This window comes from Oryzias latipes, chromosome 13 (assembly GCF_053564925.1).
Source record: "Oryzias latipes strain Hd-rR chromosome 13, Olatipes_Hd-rR_3.1".
In the NCBI taxonomy this organism is placed as follows: Eukaryota; Metazoa; Chordata; class Actinopteri; order Beloniformes; family Adrianichthyidae; genus Oryzias; species Oryzias latipes.
Window position 1 is genome coordinate 30,599,209 of NC_136249.1, and position 11,079 is coordinate 30,610,287.

The 11,079-nt window shown below is 41.9% G+C and overlaps 2 protein-coding genes across 2 annotated transcripts; one reads left to right on the forward strand and one right to left on the reverse strand.

Moving 5' to 3' along the window:
• The first annotated feature begins 2,372 nt into the window (after positions 1-2,372).
• On the forward strand, positions 2,373-9,504 carry LOC101168725 (F-box only protein 40). Its single transcript, XM_004075511.5, has 3 exons — positions 2,373-2,441; positions 2,683-4,534; positions 6,675-9,504. The coding sequence occupies exons 2-3, from the start codon at positions 2,711-2,713 to the stop codon at positions 6,855-6,857; spliced, it is 2,007 nt and encodes a 668-aa protein (XP_004075559.3). The 5' UTR covers positions 2,373-2,441; positions 2,683-2,710; the 3' UTR covers positions 6,858-9,504.
• Positions 8,083-10,771, reverse strand: ttc36 (tetratricopeptide repeat domain 36). The gene is made up of 3 exons (XM_004075274.5): positions 10,557-10,771; positions 10,167-10,355; positions 8,083-8,418 (listed from the first exon to the last, which is right to left on the reverse strand). The coding sequence occupies exons 1-3, from the start codon at positions 10,768-10,770 to the stop codon at positions 8,150-8,152; spliced, it is 672 nt and encodes a 223-aa protein (XP_004075322.2). The 5' UTR covers position 10,771; the 3' UTR covers positions 8,083-8,149.
• Positions 10,772-11,079: the final 308 nt, after the last annotated feature.

Here is an 11,079-nt window from a genome sequence, read left to right on the forward strand (position 1 = left end):
CCTCGCGGCGGTCCAGCTGGCCCTGGCCTGGGTGGCGGTCTTGGTCGCCCGGGGGGCGGTTGTTCCCTGCCTGTTCCCGTGTGGCGTTGGGGGAATTCCGGCTGCCGCTGCTGCTGCGGCGGGGGTATGGGTGTGGGGGTGGCTGGGCGCTCCTCCTCCTTCTTTTCACATTCCACCATCCATTTTAGAAGAACATAAACACTCACCTGAGCACAGGTGTTAGCTCACCTTTGCACTAATAGTTTGCATGATTGAATGAATGAAAGATTTCACACTAGTTGGTTTAAAGGCATAGGTATGCGTTCGTGAACACTATCTGTTTTGTGTGCATGTTGACATGTGGACATTTTTGCGGCTAGCAGGTGTGTTGATAATATTTGAGTGTGTGTGAACAGGCCCCGCCCTTTTTGTACTACATTTGAACCGTACCGTAACGATAAACAACCAGTAAACCTGTCTGCTCTATGCTGCTTCATGGTCTTACCCCCCTTCCCCTCCTATTATCACCCTCCTACCCCCCCCTCTCTCTAACGTCCCTCTCTCTTCTTCCCCTCTTTCCTTTTCCGTCCGGTCCAACACCAAAGATTTTCAAACATGATTGAAATTAATAAATTTTGGCCTCAATTACAAAAGGGGTTTATTCAGACATACCTTTGGTTTGTCTGAAGATGAATAACCCCTCTTGTTAAAATAAAATATGTCCAGCACAACAGGCCCTCAGCTCTCATCTGTTTGCCTAGCTGTTGGACAGGACAAGTTAAAAAAAAAAAAAAAAAAATTTAGATTTTAAATACTTTGATGTTTCTCATCTTAAATTCTTCATTTAGTTTAATTAAATGTTTTTTTTTTACAATATTCATCTTCTTAATGTTTTGTAAATTGGTCACCTTGTTAATGCTTCCATCTACCGCACCAGTTGTTCTCAGTGTACATAAATCTGTACATATTAGTGTTTTCTGCATCTCCATCATTAGACTTTAAAAGGTCTCCATGCAGCTTTTGTGAAACCTCATATAACCTCTGGTCCAGAGAATTCAGTGAAAATGTGGGTTTTAGTCCACTTGCAAGTAAATCTTACTTGTGGGTCACCGCAGTATTGATGCTGGTGGACCATTAAAGTGAAAGGCAAAAATAAACAAAAATCTCACAATATTAAACAAAATAACATGAACAAAAATGTTAAATGTGTCAATAAAGAAAATTTAGTAAGGAAGTGAGGAGAATGATAGCTATAGAAAAGCCAGGACAGTTATTTTTTCTTTGTATTTGTTTGCTATGTTTACTTTGGAGCAATACTGCCCCCAATCAGACAGCTGTTGGAATTGCATTTCCACATAGTTTAGTGTCAACAAAATTTCAAACAAATATAATTTTTACATTTTCAAATACATCCTAGACATTTGAACTGAGTCTGCAAGACCTTTGTTGTGTGAAATCACTGTAAGTCCTTCTTACTTTACTTTAAAGCCTTTGAGCCATGGTCCTCTGCTGCTCTCTTTTGTGTTTTTCACTTGTTCTCCTGCTTCACCATACAAAGCTTTTTATTTTTTTTATAAGTAATTTTACATAAATATCATATCCTTAATGACTCTGCTTTTAGACTGAATGTTTAGACTGGATTTTTAATCAGAATTAAGGACTTTTAAAGAGTTTTGAATTTTACCATCATTTGCCAAAACTCAAAAAAGTGAAAATGTTATTTATTATCAAAAAAATCATGCCCCAAAATGCCAAACTAGCATTATATTTAGTTCATATTTATATATATCTTTAAATTTGATGAATTTCTATGGGTTTGCATGATGGTTTAACATGGTGTTTAAAGTTACTAGTGACTAGCGTTTTTTTTTTACATATCGTAAATATTTAAACTTCCTTTTTGATTGTGCAGCAGAAACAGAAGCTGGAGATAAGTTTTAGTTGAAATTCAGTGACAGTGGGTGACTGCCATCTAGTGGAAAGCAAAGTCAAGACAAAAAGTGGAGACAAACTCATTACAAAAATAAGGACTCTATTACTATTTATATATATATATATATATATACACACAATGAAAATGATTAAAAAATATATGTTTATTGAGAGAACAATTCTGTTCTTGTCAAAAGCAGCTTGAATAAAACATGACTGATCCGTTCCATCGAGGATGAGACAGAAGGCATTGACGGCATGACGTGAACTCCAATCGACCACGCCGTCTCGTCTGTGAAGTCAGTAGTCAATCTGTTGAGAACTTAGATTAACTGCTATTATCACCACCCTCTCACAGTGAAGCGTGGAGGAGGCTGTAACTTGACCTTGGCTCTTAATGGCTGTGTGACAATAACGCTCCATCCCACTGGCCTGTCTGCCCCTCTGTTGTGTCTATTTATAATGTCCAGATACGGTGCAGAGGTTACTCCGAGGTGTCAGTGAGTGCACGGCGACAGAGGGACAAAAGGGTGAGAATATTTGCTTCTATTGTTCCAGCTGTCCACTAAAACTTCATCATCCTCATCTAATTGTTTGTGTAATTATAAGCCTTCATGTAAGAATTCTACTAACCTTGTTAAAAGTAATCTTTAATGTTGAAGTGTTTTTCTTTAAAGGCTTCAATGTGCTATTATACATTTGATTTTTACATTTTGATTTTTACATTTTTGAAAAGAAAATGCAAGTTCTGTCTCTTTTTGCTACTTTCAGTGTTGTTGTGGGTTTATGAAGGGAAAACATGCCAAAAGTCCACCATGAGCATTGTGACAAGTGCTTCAGCGCTCACTGTCAAGTCCTAGTGCAGACCTCCAGGTCCTGCATGGTAACCAAATGTCCCAAAAACTGTGGTACCGTCCTGCATGCGTGCAAACGGGAGGAGCATGTGCTTCTTTGTCCAAATGAGACGGTCCCTTGTCTTAATGCGTTCTATGGCTGCCCTCTAACAATGCAGCGACAGAAGCTGGCCAAACACTTAGAAGTCTGTCCTGCCAGCGTGGTTTGCTGCTCTCAGGAGTGGAACCGCTGGCCTGTTTCTGACACCAACGAGACCTTTTACAGGAGCGTGTCAGAAAAGCTTCAGTCAGACTCTGAGGTGAGCCTGGACGTCGCTTTGGCTCTCAGGGATCAAGCCCTGCTCTTTCAGTCCATCAAAATGAAATGCATTTTCCCTGAAATGATGGCGGATGAACTTCAGATGTCAGCTTCAGGAGAGCTGTCGTGCTCTTCAGACTTCAGTGAATTTACAGAGAATGGCTGTGCAGAGGAGCTGGAGGAGAAAAAGGAAGAGGGGAGACATGATTTGGCAAAGAGCGAAGAAGTAGCAAATATTCAAAATTACACCTCCTGGGAGAAGATTTTCAGGAAGGAGAAGGAGGGATGCAACCAAACTGTCAAAAACCTGAACAAGGAGACCAGAGGAAAGAAAGAGCAAGAAGCATCAAAGGATCAGGAGGGGCTGAGAGATGCAGCTGATAGAAATGCTGTTGCTTCCAGAGGTTTGCACGGCATAACCGGGCTCGCGCCATGGCAAGACGGAGTCCTTGATAGATTATGCAGAGAAGCCAACATGGCAGAATACAACATGTACCTTGTGCACAACGGCTCAATGTTGATTAACTTTGGCCAGCTGGCTGCATGCACCCCAAGGGAGAAGGATTTTGTATATGGGAATCTGGAGCCGATTGAGGTTAAGACAGTCCGCTCATACAAAGTTCCCACCAGCTACAGAGCAAAGCGCGTTCACCTGGAGAATCCTGCATGCAAGGCCAAGATCAGACACCAGAGTGTTGACACCACAGATCTGGGCTTCTCAGTTGAGGATCTTCCAAAATCGGATGAGATTGGCTCGGCGCTTCTGTGCTCCATGGAAAAGGAGCTAAAGGGACACCTCATCTCGGAGAGCACTTCTACAGACGGTTTCTACATAGACGTTGGAACACAAACGCACAGTTTCCCGTCCGCTCCCTTCAGAGCGGATGCCTCTTTAACAGATCTGATTGCAAACAAACATCCCGGCCTCCATGTCAGTGTCGAAACTGAATCAGTCACCAGGAGACACAACAGAAGAAGTTCCGCCTTTAGTTATGAATGCGGTCAATTCTTCCGCCGCGATGAGTTCCCGTCTCACGTCAGGAACGCTCACTGCGACATCCAGGCCCAGTTGAACGGCTGGTTCCAGCAGCGCTGCCCCTTGGCATACCTCGGCTGCACTCACACCCAGATGAGGTTTCACCCCGCAGGTCAACAAGCCACCATCACGTTTAAGAAAGATGCCAGCGCCATGGCGCTCCAGCCACTCGTCCCTTCATCACTGCGGGAAAGTGAGAAAAATCCTGGAGGAAGTGCTACGCCACAACTCGACATCTTGAGCAGTCTGCCTTTGGAGATCCTCCAGAACATTGCTGCTCACCTCGACAGTTTCACGTTGTCTCAGCTGTCCCTGGTTTCCCATCTGATGAGGGACGTGTGCGGCAGTTTACTGCGGCAGAGGGGCATGGTCTTCCTCCACTGGACAAAAAAGACATATTCTCATGGAGGAACTTCCTGGAAATGCCATAAAAAAGTAAGCAGCCATCAGTTTTCCTGCTATTTTTTTAAACCAAATCTTTACATCGTTGACCATGTCCTTGTACCTTGTGTTAATGTCCCCGCTGTAAACTCAGGAGGGGTTAAACAAGGTCAACTCTCTGTGTTAGCCCTACTTCATTACCTGTCATCAGTATGTTATTTGGCATGGAAAGTTTCCATCACTCCTGCAGCATGTCAGCTGCTACACTGACCTAACCCATCCTTTAAACATGCCATTTGTAATTCTTTATTGCTTTAACTTTAGAAGCAACTAGATTTGCCAGGTCTTTCTTTTTTATATCAAAAACACCTGAAGAATCATGGGATATTTAAGTACAAAAACCCTGACAGTGAAGAGAGATTCAAAAACAAAACGCCTGCGTCATGCTCCACATGTACGTAGCATGACGGTGAAAAAATACTTTTTTGTTTATCTATCAGGCTTTGTCACTTGGTCAAGCCTTAGTAATAACTACCATTGCAGGTGGGTAAAGACCAAAAATGGTCAAACCTGTATGGGGAATGCACAAAATATGTATTTTGTAGACACCTCAGTGAGTCTGTGGAGTGAAATGTCCATGCATGTTTTTCTACGGACATGTCACAAGCGACAGGTCGTGGCACACAAGGGTAAGTAAGTAAGGGTGAAGCAGGTGAGACGCAGTTTTGATGTACGGGCTGTTCCTGTGGAGACAATTAATGTTGTTCATGTGGTAAGTGCAGGTTCCTTGCATGGCAATCCAAATGAGGAAATTAGACAATAAGAGCGTAGCTGTGAGACTATCCAACAAGTGTTCTTTGCCACTTACGTATCACCTGCACACCCATCCATGCATGCAGCATTTGTGGATGGTCAGTGAGGGGCCTGTGCTCTCACCTTACTTACGACTCAGGGCACTTTATGACAGCATCACCTGTGCGTCATAAGTGCATACAGCTTACATTAGCCCAACAAATACTTTACTTTACACTTACCTCATTCACAACAATCGTACCTCCCATTTTGTCGAACTGACCTATATTCAACCCTTTTTTTTTTCAAATTACCCCAGACAAAGACTTGTCTTACGGCTGCACAGTGGGACAGTGCTTAGCGCTCTTGCCTCACAGCCCTGGTTCAAATCCCAGCTGTGTGAAGTTTGCATGTTCTCCTCATGCATGTGTGGGTTTTTTCTCCAGGAACTCTGGCTTTCTCCCACAGCCTAAAAACATGCTTCATAGTTTCTGTAAATTGCCTCTAGGTGTGCATGTCAGTGTGTGACCCTGCAACTGGCTGGCAACCTGTTTAAGGGGAAGCTCACCTTCACCCAACAAACAGTAGCTGGGTTGGCTCCAGCAACCCCATGATGATCCCTGAAGGGATTCAGCCGGTTCTAAAAATGGATGAATGGATGGAAAACCTATCTATTGGTTCCATGGGTGGTTTTCTAAGCTCACTGGTGGAATGCATTATTCCATGGAAAGATGTCCTGATCTAGAGTCTGCCCCAGTTTAAAGTTCAATGTTTATTGGCTGTAGGTGAAAATACCTTGTAGGACACAAGTACACAAAATATACAAATGGTTCACCTATAAACACACTGTAAAAGCAAGAAGTGGGCACCTGTAAATACTTGCCTTTAAAAAATGAAGTGTTAAAATTGTTTGGTCTTGTGTTTTACTGAATAAAATTAAACTAATTGGCCCTTTTGTGCATAATATTTTTTTCACTCGTCCTACTGACAAATGAGCAACACTCTGAAAACCTTTCAGCTTGAGTAAATGAAGGACAGACACTTTACGAATGCACACGTGTGTATTTTTACTCTGTCTGAGCTGCAGCAATCACAAGACAAACAGCGTGCCGGTGATATCATCCAAGCGGAATGGCCATAGGCTCTGCCGCGACAGAAGACTGCACCCCTGTGGCACGTCAGATCTGTGATGGTTGACAGAAACTCTGCGTTTTGGTTGGAATGTGCAGCAGCTGAGCATTTGCTCCACAATTAGCGCCTGATAGAACAGAAATAACACCCTGACGTGTTTTAAAAGTAGCCCTTGATCAGGGTTCCCTGGGTGATAGAGCTTGTTGTGAGGATTGAATGCAGCTCATCCGTGCGTGACAGCAGGCTCCGCTCTGCCTCTCTGTTCCTGCAGGTCTGGAGGTTCAGCTCTCTGTTTTCCTCGGTGGACCGCTGGAGCTTCACAGATGTTCGCTCCATGTCTGATCACCTGCAAAGCTGCTCCTTCTACCAGAGGGATGAGCGCAGGGAGCCGGTGGCCTTGCCCTGCCTCAGGGAGGTTACAGACAGATGCAGAGAAGTCAAGCATAGAAGATAGTGGAAACGAATAGGTTCTCCACAGCAATAACATCACTTTCTTTAGGCTTGTTGACGTGTGCTGTCATTTCCCATGAAAACCTAAGAAACGCATGGGATTTCTGCCATGTTTTAAACTAAAATACTACCTTTTTTGTTGCAACAAACGCTTGCTTTTTTATTTTTCTGAGAAGAAAATTAATCTTGAGGGTTTGCTGTAATATGCCTTTGTTTACTGTCATGTCAGTCCCTGGCAGTATGGTGGCCCTGAAGTGAAAAATCACACCAATAAATCACTCATTCCAAAATAATAATAAAAAATAATAATAATGAAAAAAAAGGATTACATTAAAAAAACAACGTAATTCTCAAAAAATGAAATGAAATAAAAACAAAACATTTTGGAAAACAAAATGTAAATTCCAGAAATCAAAATGAAATGTTAAAGAAACACAAATATATGAAAAAGGTTGGAACTGTTGGACATGGCTGATTGGAGGATGATGATGATGACGCACCTTAACCCCTTGTGCTATCTTAGATGACCCCACCCTTACATTGACGTGTTCCCCCTACCATGACAAAGGTGGATAAAGGTGGAAAGATTTCATGTAATCCATGGACACCAGTGAAGATCACAAATCATTGAAGAAAAAAGTGGGTTCTAGATGACCCAACTCCCAATGTTAAAGTGCCTAGGATAGCACATTCTCATTGTGATTTCTTTTTAACTTTAACTATTGTTTTCCATAATGTTGCTATTTTTTATTTTGCTCCAGTTGTGTTTTGGGTTCAAGAAGTTTGTAATGAGTTTTTAAAATGCAATGTTGTTTTTTTATTAATTGGTTTGCTTTTTTAAATTTTAATTCTGATCTTTAAAGAGTTTTTGTATTGAGTGATTTGTTGGTGGGATTTCCTCTTCATGACCACCAAACTCTCAAACTGAAAATAATTAACTAACTGCAGATTGTTTTTGAAGAACAACACTGACATCTGGTGGAGAAAAGATGAATTACAACTATTTCCTCTCATACCGTTGTCACGTGATGTCATTTTTACATGCTGAGGATTACATCACATGTATGACATTTCATATTTGATACTACACTAAAACAGCAGTTTATTCTTAGTTTCACAAACTGATTTAGTGATTCTGTTATTGGGAGAAATTGGGATTTCTTTAGGATTGACATGTATTAGCTCATGAGTCAAATATGCAGAAGAGAAATGTACAAAATAATCAAATGTACAAAGGAGAAAAAACATTTTATTTCAGATTCAGAGGAGAAATCATTGAGTGAGTTCTCTTTACAGCTACTGCGCCTCTGACATGTTGGGGTTGCGGAGTTTGTTGATCACCTCAGACAACATCTTGTTGCACAAGGCAGCATATGGATTAAGAACCACGGCCTGCTGTCGGGCAAATTCACTTCCGAGTGAAGCTGCTTTCTCAAAATCTGCGCGTGCTTCATCCATCTGGCTCCCTAATCTTCGTAGGAGGCCTCTTTGCACCAGAGCCTGGCAGCCGGTCCGTCCGTCGCCGCCGCTCAGGACAATGGCTCTGTCCAGATCCTGCAAGGCTCCTGGCAGGAGACAAAACAAGCCTGATGCACAATTTTGGAATTCAGATGCGCTGTTTTCTTGCATTCTCCACAAGCTCTGTGATTTGCCATGTCTTTGAAGAAAAATATGTTCAATCACTATTGTATTAACGCAACGGTGGTTTTATCTAATCTAAAAAGGATGACATTTTCATTTTTATCATTAATCTTTCAGAAGCAAGCATGCAGAAACAGCTGTATCATTAGAAGACTTTTCTTTCTCTTTGTTTCCATATCTCATCCTTTCAGCCGACAGTGGTTTTAAAACACATCACAAACGAAAGGAAAAGCTGAATTATCCTCTAAAAGATAGCATGCTCACCGATAAGAAGGCATTCTTTCTGACACAACTTTGATGTTTTAAATCATCAGGAAAAGCTTCACATATAATAGCTACGAAGGCCGTGTCACACAGCTGCTATGTGCAATCATTAAATTGTCCACGTAGAAAATTTCAGTCTGTTGTGATACATTTGTGATGTGAGTAATTCACCAGTGTTTCTTGGGTTCGTCATTTGTCGATGTGGGCAGACGTCTGTGGAGATAGGTAATGGCTAAACTAAACAGATTAAACTAAACTGGCATTCCTGCCCGTAGATCGTCCTTCTCGGTAAGGAAAAACTCCTAAAAAAACGGATTCCAGGAAGAAAGAAAAAGGAGAAACCTCAGGGGTGTCCACATGAACGAGGGATCCTCCCCAGGACAGACAGGCAATGTACCAGAATTAGCTCATCTAACTCTATAACTTAATGTTTGAATATTCCAGCAGATGGGCTTCATCCAGATGGAGTTAGGGGACGGCTGGGGGCGCAAGACGAGCCAGAGGCCAAGTGTAGGAGCAGAAGCAGAGACGAGCCAGAGACGAGGTTGTCACCAAGGGCCAACGTTTTTAAGTCGAAAATGTGCAGATTGTACGTAGCAGCAGTGTGACACGGCCTTAACTTAGATGTGGTGCAGATCAGGGGAATCCAACTGTGTAATTAAAACTAAGGCGCTGACCATGGAGCTGATGTAATGTGATTTTGGCTCAGGGGTCTGAATGTCAAAATAAACAAAATTCAAGCAAAAGTGGCTTATTCATCCTTCTTTTTGGGGTTAAATATGGTATTTTTGTGATACAACTGTCGAAATTTCAAGTAAAGAACCACAACTTTTCACTTTTTTCCACATATATTCATGTATGAAGAGTTTTCATCCGTGGACAATGCACAAATTGTACGGCTTCTCTGTGTGACACGGCCTTGAGATACAAGGGGGATAATGAAAATGTACAATAAACAAAATACATTTTCTTCATAAATATTTTACTGTATTACTATGTGCTAACAATTCTGAAGTCGGAAAGCATTTCAAGCATGTTTATATGAACAATTGTAATGATTTTAAATGGTAATGTATGTACATTTAATGAAACAAGTAAAATGTGGATGATTAGTTAAATAAAAGGCTTTTATTCTTTTAACTAAATCAGAGGAGGTAATGTTTTGTACTAAATTAGCTGAAGAGAATGCTAAAAACTTATTTCAAAAAGATAATTATTTCAAATCAGTGCTAAATGTAAAAGTCTTTTTAAGTAAAAGTTAACACAAAGTTCATGATCATTTAAATTGGGGTAAAACTGGTGAAATGTGCTTCACATTGACTGGGCTCCTGTGCTGTCCTCAGACTTGGCAGCCCGACACGCTGGCACAAAGCTCTAGAAAGGGTTATAATGGCTTTGTTGCATGTACCTGTGGTGTCCCCCTGCAGCCGCAGGGCCTGCGCTCGGTTGTTGTAGGCAGAAGCTCGCTCAGGCAGGATCTGGATTGCCTGGCTGAACAGCTGAAGTGCACCCTGCAAATCCCCAGCCTCTGCTGCCGAGACGCCCCGCATCTCCAGCTCTTTCACTTGCTTCAGCAACTCTGTGTCAAAACCGCTGTCTGGTAGGAGCAGATAAACAGGAGGAAAAACATGCTCAGACTCCGCTGACAGGTGTCCATGCCAAAAGAAAACACTGAAACATCACTCAGTGCTCAGGTGTCTGGCTGGCTGTGAGGATTATTTTAGCCTAGAAACAGGAAATATTCAAATAAAATCCATCCTACCATGACATGTTCACGCCTATGAAGTCAGAAACTCACCATCATCAGTTAATTCTTCCTCTCGGTTGATGCCGGGGATGTCACCAAAGGGGCTGGTGGGGTTGAATATGGCTTGAAGAACAGCTCTGTCATTTGCTGAAGCCATCACAGCTGGTATGTGAAGTAAACTGAAAAATCTGCATAAAAAAAGAAGAAAATCTTTAAAACTAAAATACAACCGACCGATAAGTCCTGCCTCCGTCGACTTCTGCATGAGCCAATGAGAGGAGGGGGAGGAAGCAGGGCTGGACTTTGAGATGTGTCTGCACTGAACCCATCTGTGTGTGATTAAGCAAAACATGCAAACCAGAAAAAACTGCAGCAGTGTACTCACACTGTGATTCCAAGTCTTGACCCTATGTAACCATTCATATCATAGTTTATACACACAATCTTTGAGATCCGTGTATCATTAGCATGATCCAAATGTTCTTTAAAATCCTGTTAGATAGAACTTAAACCTGTAATTCACGATTATTCCACTAGGGGCAGCAGAGGGGCTTCTCCTGCTCATGTCAAAATG